Here is a 20,437-nt window from a genome sequence, read left to right as displayed (position 1 = left end):
AAATCGTTTGATAAAGAACTTTTGATACAGAACAAGTCTGAGGTAAAGAAAATGTTCAACGAGTCAATACATACAGAGAGACCTCCGACTTTCCTAACTCATACAACAAACCAAAACATTATCATCATTTAAACACTTAAAAACACAGGCACACAAACATTAAGTCAGAAGTGACACACACCTGTCTTTTAAACTGTTGACACTCCTCAGGAGTCATTGTGTCGGCTTTAGCGATTAAGGGGATGATGTTAACTTTCTCGTGCAATCGCTTCATGAACTCGCTGTCAAGTGGCTTCAGTCTGGAGAGGAAGCAGAGAGACGAGATGGTTACATGACTTCATATGAAGAAAAAACAAAGACCCAGGGTGAACCTGCTGCTGTCCAAACTGTCTCAAATTCAGGTGCTCCTGTACTTGAATTGATCCAGCACATGATAGTAGAGTCATCAAGATACTAATATTCAAAGTCATTACAAACTAGCAAAAATATCAATGCCTGTTTCAATACCAGGCAGCAAATACTGAACTCCTAGGCATCCAAATGGTTGATTTGACTTTAGATCTTCAACCTGCTCTCAGTGCTGATACAGGAAAAGTAAGTGAACACAGACCTTAAAATAATGTGCATCCACAATAAAATGTTCGCTCTGAGTTATCATTCATAAACCAGAGGAGGAGTATGGTAGTGTGTGCATCTTCTGTCGGTATTTTATAATTGCCTCACTAATTTTGTCACTTTAAGGACCTCACATTACACATAGAAGTAATGTGTGTGATGCTGAAAGGACCTAATGAACCTCAACATGTTCCGACCTGTGAGTGAGGAGGTGTAGTAGCTGTGATGGAGGGCAGAGCAGAGAGACAGATAGCAGCCAGACAGAGACGTGACTTTAGCAGAAATCTTTACAAATATATACTGCTTTTAAAAACTTGCCAGATTTTAGACTGGAGGGAATAAAACAATATTCCTAGAAGTCCATGGACAAGTGTTAGCAAACCCACATGCAGCAGCAATAACCTGTGCGTGAATTAAACCAAATTTCAGATATTTCTCAGCATTTATAAATCCTTTAAGCTTCTTAATTGCAAATGAAACAAACCTACAGTTATGAGCATAACTTTTAATTTGAGTAAAACTAAATCTTTAAGCTCTTGAAATATATTTCTAAAACAGTTTTCTAATCTGTTCATCCTTGTTTGTGTAAGCATATTTGTGTAATAAATGTCATATAATCGTAATTGTGACTTAAATGATCATTTACTGTTTGTGAACACTGAAGGGACTACTGTTCTTTGGAACCTGTGGAACAGCTCATTAAATGGGTCACATTTTGAATCACTACAATCAAACCTAGTCCATGAGGAAATCAACAAAATCATCCAGCCAGATAATCTGTGCTGTGAAATCAGCTCTTGTTGAGTTCTTGTCCTAAGTTTAAGTGTCACTCAGACACACTCTTCTATGGCTCCAGGGCAGGTGCTGAAAATGAATGGATCCATGTGGTGCTTCTCATTTTGCCAAGAGAGCCAGCAGGGCTGCGGTCAGTTACCCACACTGGGTCATTGTGGGCCAACAAGCTCAACAGCAGAAACCACCTTTTGTTGGAGGCAGTGCAGTTTGGCCTTGTGTGGGAGAACAGCCCAGCCAACTGTGTGTGTGTGAGCGCTTCTGTGTATGTGTGTCTGTGTGGGTGTGTGTGTTTGGCAGAGGCAAGAGCCAAGACACAGATGGGAGGAATGGTGTCTCCAGGTCAGCGAGCTCAGGATGGATTACACCGATGTTATTCCTGTTTGGTAGCCGGCGTGAGGCCACAGGAAGGGCGGGACAGGTGTGGACCGCTAACTGCCCGCTAGAGGATGAGGAAGCTGGGGAGTTGCAGTGAAACAGCTGGAACCTGCAGCTCTGCAGTGAATCTATTTCCATGTGTGAGTCCACAAAGAGATGACTTTAAAGCAGTCTCATACTAAGTGGCTGACCTCTAACCTTAATGACAGGTTCAAGTTTTCAGGTTGTCTTCAAGTCCGATTTGAAAGTTTCCTCTTCCTCCTTATGTCTCCTGAGGGGTTCCTCAAGGATCCATCCTCAGCCCGTTTTATTTGACGTTTTCTAAATCTCTGCGACAGTGTTTTGACCACATGAACTATAAACTAACAACATATACTAATAAAAAAGAGTTAACATTGACATTTGATGGCACTGTGGGGAGTTTTCATGCTGTGTTGATTCCTTAAACTGTATAAATAATGGATGTGTGACATCACTCATCTGTTTCTGTAGCCAATCATCGGCGGGAGCCATATTGGAAATGCTGAACTCAATCTAACGTCTGTCGAGATAAAGAGGCGGGCTTTGAGCCTCCTCGCCAACAGCCACAGTGTTCCTGCCTGTCCAGCTGTGCCTCTAATTATGGAAAACTTGTAATCTTTATATGTCACCCCCTGTACAGTTTGAGCCGATCGAGAAATTAGCTATTCAGACTAAACTTGTTTTTTGTACCAGGCTGTTTATTTCTGCTGTGAAGATCAGCTTTATGAATGTGTGAGTGTGTGTGTGTGTGTGAGTGTGTGTGTGTGTGTGGTTTCTGCAGTTTTTCACACTTCCGTATGGGCTTCAATTCTCGCGGCCAGAAGTTGCTGCTTGCATGATTCTGATGATGAAATCAGTTGTGTTTTTCCAGGATGAAGATTACATTTCCCATGAGCACCTGTGGTTAAGACATGGCTCTTTGTTGATGAAGAAAATTAATGAATACAGATCTTTTTACTTTTCTTTGTTCAGACAACTTTTAGCAGGATGCAGAGTGATGAGGTCATGTGTTGATTTGTAGCTTTGTCAATAACAATGACTAAACTTTATAAACTCTGATTTATTAACATTAGTTCGCTTACAAAAGGTACTGGTTTATTATAATGTATGTTTGTTATTGCTGAGTTTTATTTCAATAAGAGTATTCTGCTTTCACCATCATTGCATGCTGAGTTTTGTTTGATTGTCACTCAGTGTAATAGTTTACATATTAATGTGTATAATCATAAAGAGAAAAAACAAACAGGAGACAGTCCTGTTCTGTTGGCACCCTTTGAATAAATAATATAAATCAGAGACAAAATAACATCTCAAATCAGCCGTCACAACCTGTCTGCACTCATCAACCCGGCGTTGCTGAATCCAAAAATCAGGAGAGTGGAACCAAGTAATCTGATAGTTGAAAGTTTAAGCTTCATCTAACTGTATCAAAATGGTGTGACAGCATGGACATCACACCCAGGCCTCCATCCAGCAGGTAAAGTGTACACATGCTGCGTGATAAAGCATTCCTAGTTTATTTAAAATAACTTTCTTTTCATAAATACATCAAATAAGAGTAAACTTCTGTGAGGTGTTTGTTGTGAAAGCCCACACTCTGATAATGATGACACAGCAATATATTGTGCAGCCCCAGTCTGAGGTCACATGCAATCATCCATGCATCAGTAGGTGCACTTCATTGACCTGACATCTGCATTAGGAGCAGGTCAAAGTTCAGGAACTTCATCTGAGTGTTTTTGGAAGCCAGGCCTCACTGATTAACGTACAAAAGCACATCTCTTCTATTCATGTTTGAGCGTTAGGACCTTTTTTGAGTGTTGTAGTCAAAGAGGAATTTATCTAATGAGTTTATTATTTTCTGTGATGTCCTCCAGTTCGCTCTGCCAGCACAACAAGGAGCGTGGCCACAGAATGAGCGCAGGCCAGGGAATTACTGAACCACACTCAGCCAGCTCCCCTCCCCAGCTAACACAGCTGGACTTGGACCAGTTTCATGACATAGACTACAGTACGGAGGTGATTAACTGCCGCTCTGACTAGGACTGTTACTCAAGGGATGAGGAGGATGTCAAGACTCCAAAAATCCCTCACCTTAAGTTAGGCTGAATATTGTGTAAGTTTGACAATCCAGGTTAAACGGAGATGGATTAAGTCTGACTACCAACCACATGCCAAGTTTTCAGTTTTGAGGAAGCACATCAACTGAGAAAAGCAGGCTGGATTGACTCTAAGGACTGTCTTTATAATCAGAAATCGGTTGGCTGTAATCGTCTCCAGCTGAAAAAGAGTTGGCTCTCGTGTTTAATCCATCACAAAATCCAAAAACCTAAAAAAGCTGGCTGAATATTTAAAAACAGAGCCAAACATCTGGGGCCGTTTTTGATTCTCAATTCAGCTTTCCGACGTAAATCAATTCAGTGAGTTGGTGTGGTTTCAAACAGCTAACAATATTCAAAATGAAGTCTTGCTGCTGCTCTATTTCTGTGTGAATGTTTTACATCCGTGGTTGATGTAACATTAGATTTTTAGGGTCTCATGCAATATGTGTAACCAATGTTAACATAAAAAGCTATAGTGTGCAGCTGACTGTGTGTTAATCTTTAAACACACTTCTTCTCAATCAATGAAGTGAGCAGTAGGACCCTCGTGATACGTACCCGTGACCTGATGGTGCAATGAAGTAGAGGCAACAGTGCACTCTGCTGTCCGGCATCTGCCTTCTGTTGACTCTGGACTCTGCGTTGAGATAATCTTCAAATTTGCTGTCGATGTAGTTGATTACAGGCTGCCAGCTGAGGACACAAAATAATGTCTGATACAGCTATACACTGTGTTGTTGTGAATATATATCAACTAAGACAGACGGCTGAGCTCACCACTCGCTGTTATTGACCGCATCGCCGAAGCCCGGGGTGTCAACGATGGTGAGAAGAAGATGAACTCCTCCCTCCTTTATCATCACCTTTGATTGTTCCACCTGCAACGACAAATAGGAACTCAAATCAGTCAAGGAATCTGCAAACATTTACAACATTACTCTCACAACATTAAAGGACATTCTTTAAATGCCTTTTCTGCCATCTTATACCTGAGCTTCGTCCTATACGACCGATACACCAGTTTAAAATACAAAGGGAAGCATTTTATTGTGTTACAGGGTTTTACTTAAAGCTGGCACTCCAAGGAGCAAGCAGCTACCCAGCTGTGCAAAGCATGCTGGAGTCATAGCGAGGCAGACCAGGCAGGGGACGCCACGTTTCAATGCTTTTCTGCTTCATCAGGTCAAAATCCTGCATTTGAAGAAACTGGTCGGATACCATGAAGTGAATAAACCTTGTGGAGTGTGGTTTGATTGAAAGACTCCACAATTTAAAATAACAAATGACCCTCAAAACTATAAACGCTACCATAGGCTAAGCTGCTCGACCGTTATTACGCAGCTTTCTTACTTATCTTCAGGTTGTGTAAGATGCTTGATTCTGATTGGTCAAAACCCCTTGTCAACACCAGGGACAAACTGATCACACGTCATGTCAAATCATCCATGGAAAAGAGTTCTGGCACATTTAGCTTCTGCTTGACGGCATGAAGTTGAAATCATACCAACACTGACCTCAGCCGCCCTCTTCTTTACTCATTTATACACAAACCACAGAGCAGAATAAAACAGCTCTGTAAACAAATGAACCACAGAGAGAAGAGTTACTATTGCAACCAACAAGCGTGTAATCTGTGATCTGTTCTGAGCAGTGAAGAGGTGAATAACATCCAGAACAAAGCTGCCCCTGAGCACATCAGAAAGTCCAGGAGGGCTTTGAACAGTGTGAGGTCGAGGAGCAACTCGTGATGGGCAGATGAACTTTGATTTAATCAGCAGATCTTCAGCAGACCTCGCCTGCCTCGTCTGCCAGTCTCATATCAGACTGTGAGTGAGTGATGAGGAACACTGCAGACAGAGCAATGAGCCGACACGGACATTAACACGCTCCCTCTCAAAGAGCACCAAGTGTTTCCTTTTCTTCCTCCACCTGGTCCGCTGCAGCTTCTCGGTCCTTCAGTGTTTGCCCGACCGTTGTCCTTTAAAACCTCTCAGCCAGACTGTTGCATAACAGGATTCCCCAGCAAAGCTTTTATAGTCGACCCTCGGCCATCTGACCCCCACCCACCACTCACCAGCATATATGTGTCTCAGTCTGGCTGTCTCTAAGCTGAGCTCTGACCTCTGAGCTGATACTGGGCGGCTGAGCTGACTATAAAGACACTAATTACAGTCATACAGTGAGCGCAAGTTGGACTGTTAAAGACCCTTGAAAATGCCATTAAATATTGAATATACACATTTCACATACAACAAAACTGCTGGATGGAGCGAAGTCCATGAGACCAATTATGAACAGAGACAGTCTGAAGATCTGCAATATTTCACAGCAGAGTCCTGGTATTTTCAATCTTGGGCTCTATTTTCCATATTTTTGGGTTTATATGACGAACGGGTGCAAAGAGTTTTGACATTATTCCAGCAGATTGCTTCAGCAGGCGTTTGTTAAACCCACAGTAAAGGCTCAGACAGAATTCTTTGATACAAATACGCTCAAATCGCTGCAGACATCAACCCTTTAGACCATGTTCCCACTGTGGACAACAGCTGACCCAAATCTGATCTTTCTGCACCTGTGGGATTTAGTTTTCTGATGAACTTCTTGAATCCATCATTTCTGACGGTTCTAACAGGAAGCAGGTCTTTAATGTAAGATGAGATTTTTGTGAAGTTTTAGTTTTTAGATTCTTATTTTTCTCAGGTTGAGGTAATTTGATTTAAATATATAACAAAGATATCTAACTGTATTCTGTGTTTCAGTTTAGTAGAGTATTGTGTTGAGCAGTGCACTTCCCTTTAAGATTACTAAGAGTTACAGGTGGAGTGATGTTTTTCCCCACAGTGCAGTAAATGCATCAGGGTTATTCGGTGTTCAGTTGTCCTACGGCCGCTGTGGACATTAAACGTGTTGGAAATGAACAGCAGAGGTTGTCTCTGTGCTCTTCCTTCACCCACATCCTGAAAGTATATTTAATGAAGTGTATTAAGTTAATAGTTAACACAGAGTCGACAAGATATTATTGGCTGTTCAATGCCGTCTTCTTCTTCTGTCTAATGTTGGGTGACAACTAGCGTTTACGGCTCATTGGTGCCCCCTCTCTTTCCAGTGGTTGGGGGATGTATTTACAGTTTTAGATACATCATATTTGTATTGATCATTTGTTATATCTATATTGAGAAAATTATATCATGATAATTATTGTTCGCAAATTATCGCCCAGCCCCACACTTGGTATCTGAATTTGTCAAACATACTGTATGTTGGCCTGCCTTCTAATGTTGTCCTAAATACTTGGAATATTTCTCTCAAAATAAATACATTGTAGTCATTGCAGCCTGTTTCAAGTATCTGTTCAAAATCAAAAATAAAACTAAATCCCATTTTCCAGTGTCTGTTTGTAATGCAGTACAAGCATCAGACAGCTGAATGGCATCTGTAAGCTGTTTGCTAGCGGCCATTAAATAACAAAAGAAGAAGAAAGCATCAGTGCCAGTTGTCAGTAAAACAATTTTGGCGCTGTGAGATTCAGCACTGGAGAAAAATGCAGCCGTCAGAGTGGGAAACAAACAAAAATGAGGTCAAGAGAAAACTCAGCCTGGTGAAAAAGAAGATCCTGATCATATCTGTGCAGATTACCTCCTGGCATCTCTACAGGCATGGTCACGGGTCTCTCTCTATCTCTCCTTATATCTGCATGTGCAGAAGGCGGGGACAATTCGAATAATCGTCAAACAGTGACTGCTGATTCATATTTTGCTTGAAATACCTATCCCTACATCATACCTGTGAGTCATTTAGACCGTAAAATGTATTTAAAAACAGGATTGAGGTTTAAAAATACCAGACTTTCCTCCTGTGACCTGTGAACAGTTTTAGAAGTGTCTGTGCAGCTCCACAGGCTGAACAAGAAGACAAGGAGATCATACACTGAGTCAGAAACAGTTGTAGATTCTGCTTTAAGACACTCAGGACTGCTGAGTAGACGACATTAAAGAATCCCGCTGCGTCTCCTCTTCTGCAGCGTCACAGGATGAGTCAAGCCACAGTCATGCCTAATAACCAGCCCGGCTGCCAACAGATGGTGAGCTCATGGGAAAAGAAACAACAGTGTGAGGCTCACCACGTCCCACGGGGACAGCCATGTTAAACGTCTGTGTTTGATTGGATCAGCCGACTGAAAGCTCATTTACTGTTAACGCAGTGCAACAAAACAAACTTAATACCACAGAGTTCAGCTGCGGTTCTACACTCCAGCTTGGTTTAAATCCACTCCGTATCTCACCTTCAGTTGCAGAACAAATTCAAGAACATGTTTCTTTGATATAATGTTTTGATGGCTGAGAACCAACAGAGCCTCAGACGTCTTTATCTGTGCAATGTTGATCACCTCTTTTAAGCATCTCTGGACAATAAACTGCAAGGCTGCTCCGACAAAATAAGCTAATCTCTGCTCGATACTTTAATGCTGTGACATTTTTCTAATTTTTAGAGCTGAATCAAGCGGCAACCTCCAGTCTCAAAATATGAAGCCCATTCAGAGGTGTTATAAACTGCAATTCATCGAGCGTCCACTTGAGGCTGGCTGCAGAAACACAGGAAACCACATACACACCAATTCAAAGAAAACGATCTTTACAGCAGAAATAAGCATGTTTACAGCCTGGTTCAAAAAATAAGGTATGTCTGAGGAGCTCATTTCTCTATCGACACACTGTATGGGGGGAATTTTTTCATAACGCAACAATTTCAAAGATATTAAGATTATGAGTTTTGCCCATTTAAGGACATGACTGACTTGATTGACAGACGGGAACAATGTAACTGTTGGCGAGGAGGCTCAAAGCCCGCCTCTCAACAGCCCCAAGAGAGACGGATATTTGAATTGAGAGGAGGATGTTTTTATTTCAGACATGAAACAAACGTTTATTGCCGCTTTATGGACTCCAGTGACAAAAACAATCATTCAAACCTGCAGGATGAAGAAGTTGTTGGTTCACCACTCTAGATAAGTGATGTTATTTGAGTGATCTGTGGTTTTAAAGGGATGGTTTGCATACAAGACAATTATGTCTAAATATTAAGCTACAGAACCCCTGAAGTCCCTCCCAAAAATATTTTTTATCTTTTGTGCATGAGATAATTATATTGCTTGAATATTTCTGTTCTATGGCATTAGGCTTTATGAGTTTTTCTTTATATGGTGAGTCTGAAATGAACAAACACATAGGCCTATAAAACTCAGAAGCAATCCTCTGTTATATTGATTTTAGGATTTTGCTTTCATGTTCAGTATTTTGTGTTTAAAACTCACATCGAACACTTTTTAATCTCTGCTCTTCACATACCGACTGTTTAGAAACCAAAGTATGTTTATAATCTTAGGGTGATCAGTGAGTGATGTTCGATAAGTGGGCGTGTCTGTCGATGAAAGGACTCCGGCTTAGCCTGTTGTCTCTCAGTAAAGACCTGCTTCCACCAAGCGGTTCAGTTCGGTTCGTCTCGGTACGGCAGGCATTTTGTGGCGTTTCCATTGACTAAAACCGGGACAGGTCCCCAAAATTACCGAGCCGTACCGTCCCACTTTTTGGTACCCTTCTGTTGGGTTGCCAGACATACCGATCCGACCCCAGAAGGTGGAGCTAGAAGCACTGCAGTCCGTTGATTGGTCGAAAGAATCGTCACTTCCCGTGCGACAGCGGTAATAAAGAACAACACATAACCCCGCCATGTTTAAATCTCCAGTGGACTTCAGGAGGATAACTTTTTTTTGTTTGGAAAATGGCGTCAAGAAACAGCGTTCCATGGTCGGCCGTGGAGGTGCAGACTTTCCTTAAATTTTTCTTCTTCGTTGCATTTATTAGCGGGGTACACTGTGTCGCGCTGCCATAACGTCACGCTATTACATAGCTGACGCAGCTATCAGCATCCGGCTTACACGCCGCCCACCAAGTAGAGCACGGTTGGCTGTGGAAACGCAAACAGGATCAGTCGTTACCAATCCAACCCGTACCAAACTGCTGATCCATACCAGACCACTTGGTGGAAACGAGCCATAAGAGAAGCAGATGATTTCTGCTGATAAAACCACCATGTCTTCAAGAGCAGCTGTAATATCACATACAACTCAATTAAATGAGTGTCCTCCATTTGGCTGTATGTTGACAATACACATCTGAAGTAGTTGGAGAGGTAATAATTATCTTGTGCGCATGAGAAAAAAGAGATTTATTTTGGGTTTTCAGAGGCTCCGTAGAATGGAGGTACAGGTGAATACTATTGTTGTTGTTAATGGAGCCGGTGACTGTGAGGAGAGAAATGTTACGCCTATCTCTGGTAAAAAAAAAAAAAAAAAAAGTCTCTACCTCTTTTCTGTAATGCTGTCAAACACAGCTCTAGAGAAGCGGGAGTGTCGTAACACATAAAGCGGGGCATGTCTGTACATCGGCAGGACAAGACCCAGCTCAGTGCATGCAGCAGTTTGCTGGCTAATCACCAAGTCCCTGTCCCCGTATGCTCTCCAGACACACAAACCTTATTAACAGAGAACTACAGGGACATCTGCCTCCACCTATCACTTCACACCCTCAAAGTCCTCCCTTCTCTGTCCTATTCCTCTTCTTCTTTTTTTTTTCAAATTGTTTTTATGACACACAACTCATCTGGATTCCATCACATTCCTTGGCTTGGCTCGGGAAAAAAAGCGGCCACAATTATTTGAAATGTAATTAGTTTGTGGTCCGTGGGGAGAGAAATAAGAGCTCTCTGTTTTCCATATTTAATGTCCTGCAAGGAGAAACAGCATGCAGTACACACTAATGCAGACGTATAGTGCACTTCACTTTGAGCAAACACTTCAGCCCTCAGGTTATCCCATTTAGGATCACAAACTTGTGAAAGCCTGAAACAGTCAGCCAACAGAAGCTTGCTCGCACACACACACTCACACACAGAGAGAGAGGCTAAATCTGATTTAAACTCTTAATAAGAGCTGAGGAGGTGTAATAGGCAGGCAAACAAATTGGACGCAGCAGCAGGGTGATGGCAGACAGAGCTCCTCAGTGTGTTGCCAGGGATTAGAGGAGATTTAGAGCAAAGCAGGAGATCACAGGGAACAGGTGAACAGAAGATCCTCGCAACGCAGCTGATCTACTGTACACTCGCCAAACTTTTAATGCCCTACTACGGAGGGAGGAGGGAGGAGAGCACAAAGGAGCCTGCTGGAGCTCTCCAACACCAACAGTATCACCTTTCACTCTTCAAAAGGAGGCTGGAGTCAAACTATGCAGCTGCGTGCTCTATTTGAGGAAACTGCCAAACCCTGATCGTCTGCACCGTCACTGCGAGCCACATCAAAGATGGAGGGCAGAAAACTCGTGTCTCACACATTCATATCAGTCCTGGGATCAGAATCATTCCTGGCTCAGTCACATCTGCACGTTTGATGTCTCTTACTGCTTTCTGAGACATGACAGTTATTATAAACAATGTCAAAACCTGCGTTTGTATTAAAGCAACAATAGATTTACTCCTGTGCATTAAAATTTGGATAATTTGTTTTAGTACCACGCTGCAAACAATGCTGGTGCAGAAGAGTCTCTGAACACAGACCCAACATAAAACAGGCCGGTCCCTCAGGGTTGGATTAAGTAGTGTGTGGGTAAGGGTCATTTCATGAGCCTCAAACATTGTACAGTAATGTGAATGTGATGCTCCTTGCAACAGTCCACACATTAGGACTGATAGAGAACATAAAAGGTCTTGGTGGCATTACTGTCTCTCTCCTCTGCTCTCTGCAAAAGACAAACGTAATGTGTGTATCTGAATGAGAAGCTTAGGGACATTACAATACGAGAGCAAAGTGGAGCAGAGACACACAGCACGCAGGATAAAGAGCACAAATGAAATCTGACATCTTTGCATGTATTTTAGGAGTTGTGGATTTGTTAAGTTCTGTAAAGCCTGACTGCTGTGACACAGTTAGGAAATTACATCCTATTTTTCTATTTCACTGCTTTATTTCCCTTTAACGTCCTGCTCTCTCTTCATTTCCTCTTTAATTTCATCAACCAGCACTACCACTCAGGCTTTTTTTTTAAGCTTGTCAATATTATCAAATGTTAAGATAACAGGTGAACCGTTTTAAAGCACGTGGTAATGAAAAGCTTAATTATTGAAAAAACTGACAACCTAACTTTGGGACAATAAACCTAGATTTACCCAGGACTTCCACCAGATCCGTGTCTGGTCTGGTCTGGCTCCGTGCTCCCTCATCCGTCAACACCCACTGGTTATTTTTTTGGAACGCAGCACGGAGAAGGACCGTCAGACAGCTGGAGTCATGTGACTGAGGTTTTCCCGCTGTAATCACTGAATCAAGGATTCTCCTCCTCCTCTCCTCATCCATGTTGTCTTTCTGGTCCTCTGAAAACCTCTGACCTGTTGACTCCAGGCCTGGCTCCGCTCATCATGACGGTTTGCTGTTGTAATTAAGTGAAATACGATTTGGTGATAACACAGAGTGTTTTATTCTGAAAATTAACCAGATGTTTTCATTTTGTTTTGGTGTCTGACTTCCTGTCTTGCTCCATCTGCTTTGTTGAGATTGATGCATTGTGCTCTGGCATCCGGCAAAAAAAGAAGTTTCGTGTATCTGATCCAGAGGGCTCCAACCTGCAGGATCGGATAAGCAGCCGGAACACAATGGAGCGGATCCAGTGGAAGTTAACACATTGACCAGAATAGAAACCTATCAGATACGGTGTGGTGACGGATCTCAGACAGACCAGACATGGATCTAATGGAATTTGGCCGTTAGCTTGTAGAAATGCGTCATTTAAAGTACTATCTGTGTTGAACAGCTGCATGTTCAGCCTTTATATCAAACACTCTACTCTGCCTTCTATTTATAATTCAATACACAGGCTCAACCTTGGAGATAAAGTGGGGAACTCAGGGTTCAGTCGACACTCCTTCCCATCCAGTGATGTGATTCAAGCCTGTTCCTTTGTGGACTATGTGTGCAGGTCCTACTAAGGGACCCAGAACTCACTGGACTTCACCAAAATCTGTCAATACTTTTATGATCCTTGGGCACTCAAGTTCCCCAAACTACAGTAAGAATTAGTAAGGGAGATAAACTGAAGTGATTACTTACTGTCTGTGGGGATGAAGGGAATGAAAAGGGTGAATTAGGGATAGATTAAAGGCTTAATCCCACGGGGAATGACAAAAGACAGTTTTTGAGTTTGTTTTTGTCTTCCAGTGTCAAACTCCTGTATTTGAGAGGGGACAGGTTCAGGTTAAAGAAAGTGTTGCGTTTACACCAAGCGGCAACCTCCGGTCTCAAACTATGAAGCCCAAGCAGAAGTGTTATAAACTGCAATTAATCAAGAATCCACTTGAGGCTGGCTGCAGGAGGCTCAAACCCCGCCTCTTTACGTCACACTCTTTTGGATGAGTTCAGCATTTCCAATATGGCTCCCACCGACGATTGGCTTCAAAACAGCGCCCAGGAACAGATGGCTGATGTCACAGATACTAGGTCCATTATTTATACAATCTATGGTTTACACTCAAAGTTATAATATGATGAGTTTTAGTCAAAGTGATGTGAGGAACGTTCTTTTGGTGTTATAGTTCTGAGGCCCTAGTTTACTAATCCTGTACTCTACATGCACGTGTGATATCTTCTTATGGAAAATGTCATAAAGCCTCCTTTTAACTTTGTAATGTTGCATTTACTGTGACGCTCTCCTGGTCTGTGCAGGTCTCCCATCAATCAGGACTTTTAAAGAGAAGCAGTCTAACACCGGGGTGACTCTGACCTAAAGGCTTTCATAAAATCAAATATGTTTGCTGTACTTTAGATGTTGACAAATATGAATTGAAGTTCAGTTCAGTTCAGTACCACTCTCCATCCTTCAATTAGCACAATCTGAGAGAGAGTTAAAGAGGTGAGGAGGGGGATGAACATAGCTTCCATTCTCAACCATTTCTTCACCAGTTTTCATTTAGACGACAGACGTGATGATGAACCAGTCAGGAAATAAAACCTGTTGTTCAGTGGATCAGTTCAACAGCTGACATCTGACCTGGCTTAACGTGCTGGGTGACTTAAAATCTGCTCTTTGGTAGCCGCTGCCTAAGGTGTGGTCAGAGGTGAGACAGACTTCACTACACTGTAACTACAAGGGTTCACAAAAACAGAGCCAGAGCAGCACGGATTGAGTAAATCAAATGTATCTTAATCCAAAGTTCATCTGTAAGAACTGTGAGTACTGATATACATCATGGTGTGAAGGGAATTTGAAGCAGTACATCACGGAGTGGTGACAAACCCTTCAGAGGAGGATTGTAATATTCAGAGTCATGCTGTCGTCATGTTAGAGGAAGCTTGTTGAGCTGGATTGGGGAAGGGTGGTGTACAGAGAGGCGCGTGCCTTCTTTTATCTCTGTACCATCTCAGGAAGTTCTCTGTTTGTTTGAGGTTTGGTGCGGTACACACTTTAACAATAATTCAGGCTCTACTATTATTGAGACTCAGGAAATACAGCGCCAGTCAGCAGCTCAGTCTTATCTGTTGGATTAAGACAGCTGCAGCTCTCTGCTCTGAAACCACTCACAGTTTATGGAAGGACGAGTCACAGTGAGGGCCCGGGCCTGATTCACATAACACAGTCACAAATGAAAAATGTCAGGTATGTATTACCAGATAAAAAGAGTTAATGACCTAATCTTGAAACTTTATAACTGTGACTTACTCTCTTTTAATGCCGTAACTGACTGTCACATCAACAATACATTTTTTAACCATGATTACATCTCATCATTTTGGTTTGTTCATCAGAAGCTTAAGATTCTCACCTTTTAGTTTTCACTTTTTATCTCAGAATGTTCAAAATGTTGTATCATAATTCACTTTCTGTCTCAATAGTTGAACTCTTTGACATCATATCCCCCAGAGATACGCCTCGGGTCTTTTTTTCGACAGAGCCCGCGCCCAGCCCGCGTCAATCTGCACAGAAGAGATCAACCTGGACAGGAAGTCAAGCACGAGGATCGCATGCAACATCTGCCAATTTCAAAATAACACATCCTATACGCACTCCTGACCATTTAAAGAATGTATAGATCAGAAATACTCTGATCAAAGATAGATGTAAGCTACAAAATGCCACAGATCAGTGATCCATGTCGACTACAACAAGACTTTAAGATGATCACTGTGTCAGAAGGTAACAGTACAACAAAGTAGAGCAAAATTATTCATATTAAACTCATCTAAACATGCAAAAACTAAATTTTAGTTATGCAGCATACTCAGTGATGATTAAAGCACAAAAGTAACAGAATATTATCTAAATGAGCAGAAATTCAACCACAGAGAGGCTCTGTAACCTGTTGTTTGTATGTGGTTCTCTCTATGCTGGACCCAACTGAATCCGGCTTCTCTGAGCTGGCACTATGCTCCAATCACGCGTCTTGAGGAGCAGAGCGCAAGCCCTCAGACGGAGCACAGCCGTGTTGCTGACGGGACGCAGCGCACACGTACCCTGTGGATTTTCATGGTTATCTTATAATTTTAAAATTGGACACTGACATCTTTTCTCATGATTATTATTTTCTCATAATTTTAACTCTTAACTAATATTTGATCACATCTCATCATAACTTGACTTTTTATCACATACTCTAAGCTTCCCATCTCACCTTTATGACTTTCATTCCTATAATTATACATTTGTAATTTAAAATATCAATTATTTCTAAAGTCTTACCTCTAAATGAAGACATAACATGTCCTACCTTTGACTTTTTTCTCATAGCCATGGTGTAAAAATGACTCTTTGTTGAATGATTTAAAACTTCCATCTCTAAATGTAAACTTCATATTACAGCTGACTAATTATCTCATCAGTTTAACTTTGTATCTTCTTATTTTGATGTTTTATTATCTCCGTTCTTGATTATGTAAAGTTATATATATGTTTATATTTTTGGGGCTTTTTCGCCTTTCTTGATAGGACAGCTGAAGAGAGTCAGGAAATGTGAGGGGTAGAGCGGGGGAAGACATGCAGCAAATCGTCGCAGCCGGGAGTAGAATCGGCAATCTCTGCAATGAGGACTGTAGCCTCTGTATGTGGGGCGCTTAGGGCGCTAGGCCACCAGCGTCCCAGAATCTGGACTTTTCAACTCAAATGATAATCTTTAATCTCCAAATCTCAACTGTTTTCTTATGATGGCATGAATGTTATTTTCCATCATCACAGCTTTGTTTTCGTCTTTCATTTTTTTCTGGTAGGAATAGGATTCCACTTAAGTCCAGCAGGCTTCAAAGTTTTTTCGTTTTCGTTTGAACGGACTTGGACATTAACCTTTTGTTTTTTTTCGTTGACAACAAGCTGCCCGGTCAGTGCAGGTCTTGTGGCTGTAAAGAGAGTAAAGAATATTTGATAATCTAAATTAATTCATGTTAAAACGTGCCTGTCTTATTTGAGCCTAAATACATGTGCAAATTAACTTCAGTGTGGATGTGGTTGATGGAAAAATCTAACTTGTTGGGCGACAATAATGAAAAGTGTAGTTTGATTAACTCTCATTTACAGTCCTATCTACGAAACTCTCCAGTTGGGCCGACGTGCTGGAGGCTCTCTGCATAAAAACATTGTTATAACTAGTAAAGTTCCATGCTTGCATGAGAACAGATCCAGAGTCTGCAGCAAACTCTGGATCTGTCAGTGCTCCAGTGACAAACGTGTAAGTATCAAGTTCATGACGCCGTGTCACATGTAAATACTAAACATATGTTGAATGTTGTCGTCTTCATTGCATCCAATGTTTCCACTCATCCTCTATCATGTGAGAGCATGTTGGACTGTGATGAAGATCTTTAGGGTTATTATATTAAATCCTCACGTGTAAACAGCTATGAGGGATGCTGACAGCACACAGACACATAGACAGGCTGTTAGCTCAGTGTTTACACTCCAGACTCACTCAGCATACACAAATAAATACATTTTGTTTACAGAGATGTTCGTATCCAATCAGGGACAGCCAGTGGCCATCACAGCTAGACTCTATAATGTCACTACACATTCAGGGGTGGTTTGTGGGTGACAACTGAACTCCTGCACGATGTCCCAGCTTGATGAAGCCAACAGAACCACATCACCTGAATAAAAGCAGAGATGAGACTCTGAGGCCTCCAAACTGGAAACCCTCCTCCCCCTGTGAGATCCTGTTCATGGAGAACACAGACCATCACTGACAAAGGAGAACTCTGACGGAGGCCAGGCAGTCTTTGTGTCGAGTATTTGCACACAGCTCTCAATTCCTTCATACAAGGACAGAGTAAATCAAGAATAAATATGATTACGGCTCATGATTATACAATATTTATGAACTCAGGTATTGCTGGAAGTAACAGAAAAATAAAAATGCACTATTTCCAGAGGTTATTTTTACCTAACGCTGCCTTTAGAATATCGTATAAGTATCTGTTATAACTTGATTTATGTCTGTTAGTGAAGACAAAGAGCAGAGGGCGGTTCAGTGACAGAGTCAGCTACAAATGATGAGACGTGATGAGATCTTAAAGCTGGGGTTGGTAGACAGATTTAGATACACTTTTTGTTGTACTGGTTAAAATGATCTTTATGTCCCGATGTCAATCAATACATAATGTGTTCTCAAAAATTAGGTAAAAAAAGCTGCTATCTACAGTTGGAGTAAACCTGGGAAAACACCAACCAATCCCTGCCATCAGGAGCCAAATTATCAAACCAATCAAATCCCATCCTGACGTTCTGCCCGCTTCCTGCAAAGCGTACATTTCATGTTTGTTTGTGTTTTTAACTTTCACTATGAGAATGTTTTGGTGTTTTCTTACCGCTGAGTGAGACATGAGTTGACGTAGTATAAAAAACAAGCGATGTGCTGAGGACCGGTTTTGAATCAGTCACCATCATATGGTCGTGAATCAGCGGCACATGGCATGTGAGGGGGGGAGTCATTTTGGAGGAGCTCCGAGGAGAGGGGGGGGGGGGGTTAGACGGAGTCCTGAGGAAATGCTACATTCAAATTCATGCTAGTTTTCCGTGACTACCAACAATAGCTTTAATCTTTACTTTTGCTTTTGATTTGATTATTTATATATATATATATATATATATATATATATGTATATATTTTTCAAGTAAACTGAAGACTTACCTTTTTAATCTGGTTTTAATTTGGAGTAATTTATTTTTAGCCCTGGACTGCATTATTGTTATAATCATTGCTTTAACATGTATTTATCTAATTTATTTATTTATTGTATTTCTCTGCCTTATTTTTAACTTTTCTTTCTACTCCAACTTATTTTATTATATTTTTTTCAATTTGACTGTACTGTTTATATATATATATATTTTTTAAGTATTTTATCTATAATCATGCCTTTTATAATTTTGTAATTGCTGTTGTTTTCTGTCTCTGTTCTTTTGAGAACACGTTGGGCTGCATGTTTGTATGTATGAAAGGTGCTCTATAAATAAAGCTGAGTTTGAGTTGAGTGTCTGCCTTTGTGGTGCACTTGGATTTTTTAAAGTGATCTATAAATAAGCATTTGTCTTTTTTCACAGAGGCAGTTTTTATTTTGGGCATTAGTGTGATTTGTTCAGTATTTAATTAAAGCTGTGTTTTAAAGGCTGCAGTGTTTGGTGCACATCTTCTGTCAGAGGATTAACTCCAGGAATTCCTCTCAGATGAAATCATCAGGTTTCAGGTTAGTTTGCTCAACGTGATATTGTAAATAAAATCACAGGACTATCTCCGCCCTGCGTTGGTACAGGTTGAAAGTTTAAAATGCTCTCAATGTTTAGAAACTAAATCTAATAGAACCTGAGTGATGGTGTTCCTTTCCATTACACTTAGGAAATACGCCGTCTCTAAAAATCAGGTTAATGTAATCTGTTACAACTCTGGAACATACAACAACCTAATTACATTACCTAATTTGATATAATAACACATCTCTGCCTTTAGCACACAAACTATCTGTGTGGAAGCAGATGAACCGGTTTCTCTGTCTAACACAAACACAGCGAGCAGGAGCAGCTTCACAAAACAAGATCTCACACAGAAACTATTTAGTCCACGGCTCAGAGGAGCTGGAAAACAAAAGGTATGGGCACACCTGTAAAACAGCAGCCTCAGGCTCTGACACTCTGACTGGCCGCTGTCATCAGGGTGCAGGTTACCTACGCTTCATTTCACAGATACAGGACAATCACTTCATGGGAGAGGAAGTGAGCTGTGAGAGGGGAGGGTGAATCCAGGGCGAAGAGGCAGAGAAGGTGTGCATCGTTCAGGAGAGAAGAATAAATTACCTGCACAGTTTTCTTTATTCTATGTGAAGGCCCCGGATATTCAGGGGAGTACAGGTCTGTCAGAAAGAGGGAGTTGATCAGCGTCGACTTCCCCAGCCCGGATTCCCCTGAAAGACAAAAACAGAGCCAGAGTGAGTGGGTGGGAGAGAGAGAGCAGGAGAGATGCATTTCACGCTGTACTTGTTTTCTAATCCTCTTCTTCATGCCAGACTGAGGCGCAACATGACACAACCTCCAGATGTTTATCAGCCCGATTCCTCATACAGTGTCTCAGTGTTTGACATTCTTTACATTCAAACCTCTTCTCAGGACAGGAAGCTGCCCCCTTTGACCTTCTTTCTCTAAGAGAGGCGAGCGTTAACACGAGACGGAGGAGGAGACAGACGGGGAGGAAGATCTGTCCTCCCAAATTCTTTTCCTGTCTGCATTTCAAGAATCTAATCAGGGAATCATGGGAAGGGAGGGAGGAGAGGGGAAGGAAGATTTTCAACCACAACAGTCATGATGAATTTTCACAAAACAGAAATCAAAAGCAGACTTCATCGTACTGGAAGAAATCGGAGGCGTGAGGAGCAATCAGAGAGCTATCACTTCAATCCAGCCTTTAATTTTATATGGAGCCTGAATTCATCCTCACATGTATTCATGTTCTTTGATTTTAAAGGCAACTTGTGTAATTCTTTGACAGAGCCTAGAAAGTTGAGGAAATGCTTAGTGAGTAACGCGGCTCGATTTCTTCAGCAGGCTACAGCAGTGTGTCGTACAACAGCAGCTGCCCAATCCTTTGTTTTTTTCCAAAAGCCTCTTACTCTCTAAACAAAAGGTCTATCTTTGCAGGGATTTTTCCTCTAATGTCAGACACAACAAGAAAATTACAACAACAATCTGAGCCTAACACAAGCAGCTCTGAATCTTGAGGAGTCACTGAGGGCGTGCTTTCATTTTAAAGGATGCAGAGCGGACACCAAAACAGAATAAAGACACACAAACAAGGTCATTACAAAGAATGGCAACAAGTTAGAATTAGTATCTTTTAGTCACCTAGAGCCAGAAATGTGCAAAAGTAGGGCCCAGGTTTAAAAATGTACCAGAAGTACTCAAGGGAACTGACCCATGAGCCCCACTGCTCCTGGTAACAGTGTTGTTTTTGGCATC

At 41.5% G+C, this 20,437-nt stretch overlaps 1 protein-coding gene across 2 annotated transcripts in view; it reads right to left on the bottom strand.

The window, feature by feature from the left end:
- LOC117827928 (septin-7-like) overlaps positions 1-20,437 on the bottom strand; it is a 52,037-nt gene that overhangs the window by 11,819 nt on the left and 19,781 nt on the right. For both annotated transcript variants that reach the window (XM_034704801.1, XM_034704802.1), the window contains exons 4-7: positions 19,283-19,389; positions 4,686-4,786; positions 4,467-4,601; positions 182-299 (exon numbers count right to left, since the gene is read on the bottom strand). In XM_034704801.1, coding sequence (XP_034560692.1) covers positions 182-299; positions 4,467-4,601; positions 4,686-4,786; positions 19,283-19,389 — 461 coding nt within the window. The remainder of the gene's footprint in view (positions 1-181; positions 300-4,466; positions 4,602-4,685; positions 4,787-19,282; positions 19,390-20,437) is intronic.

Source organism: Notolabrus celidotus, chromosome 16, assembly GCF_009762535.1.
Source record: "Notolabrus celidotus isolate fNotCel1 chromosome 16, fNotCel1.pri, whole genome shotgun sequence".
Classification (NCBI taxonomy): Eukaryota; Metazoa; Chordata; class Actinopteri; order Labriformes; family Labridae; genus Notolabrus; species Notolabrus celidotus.
This window is presented reverse-complemented; position numbering and strand designations above follow the sequence as displayed.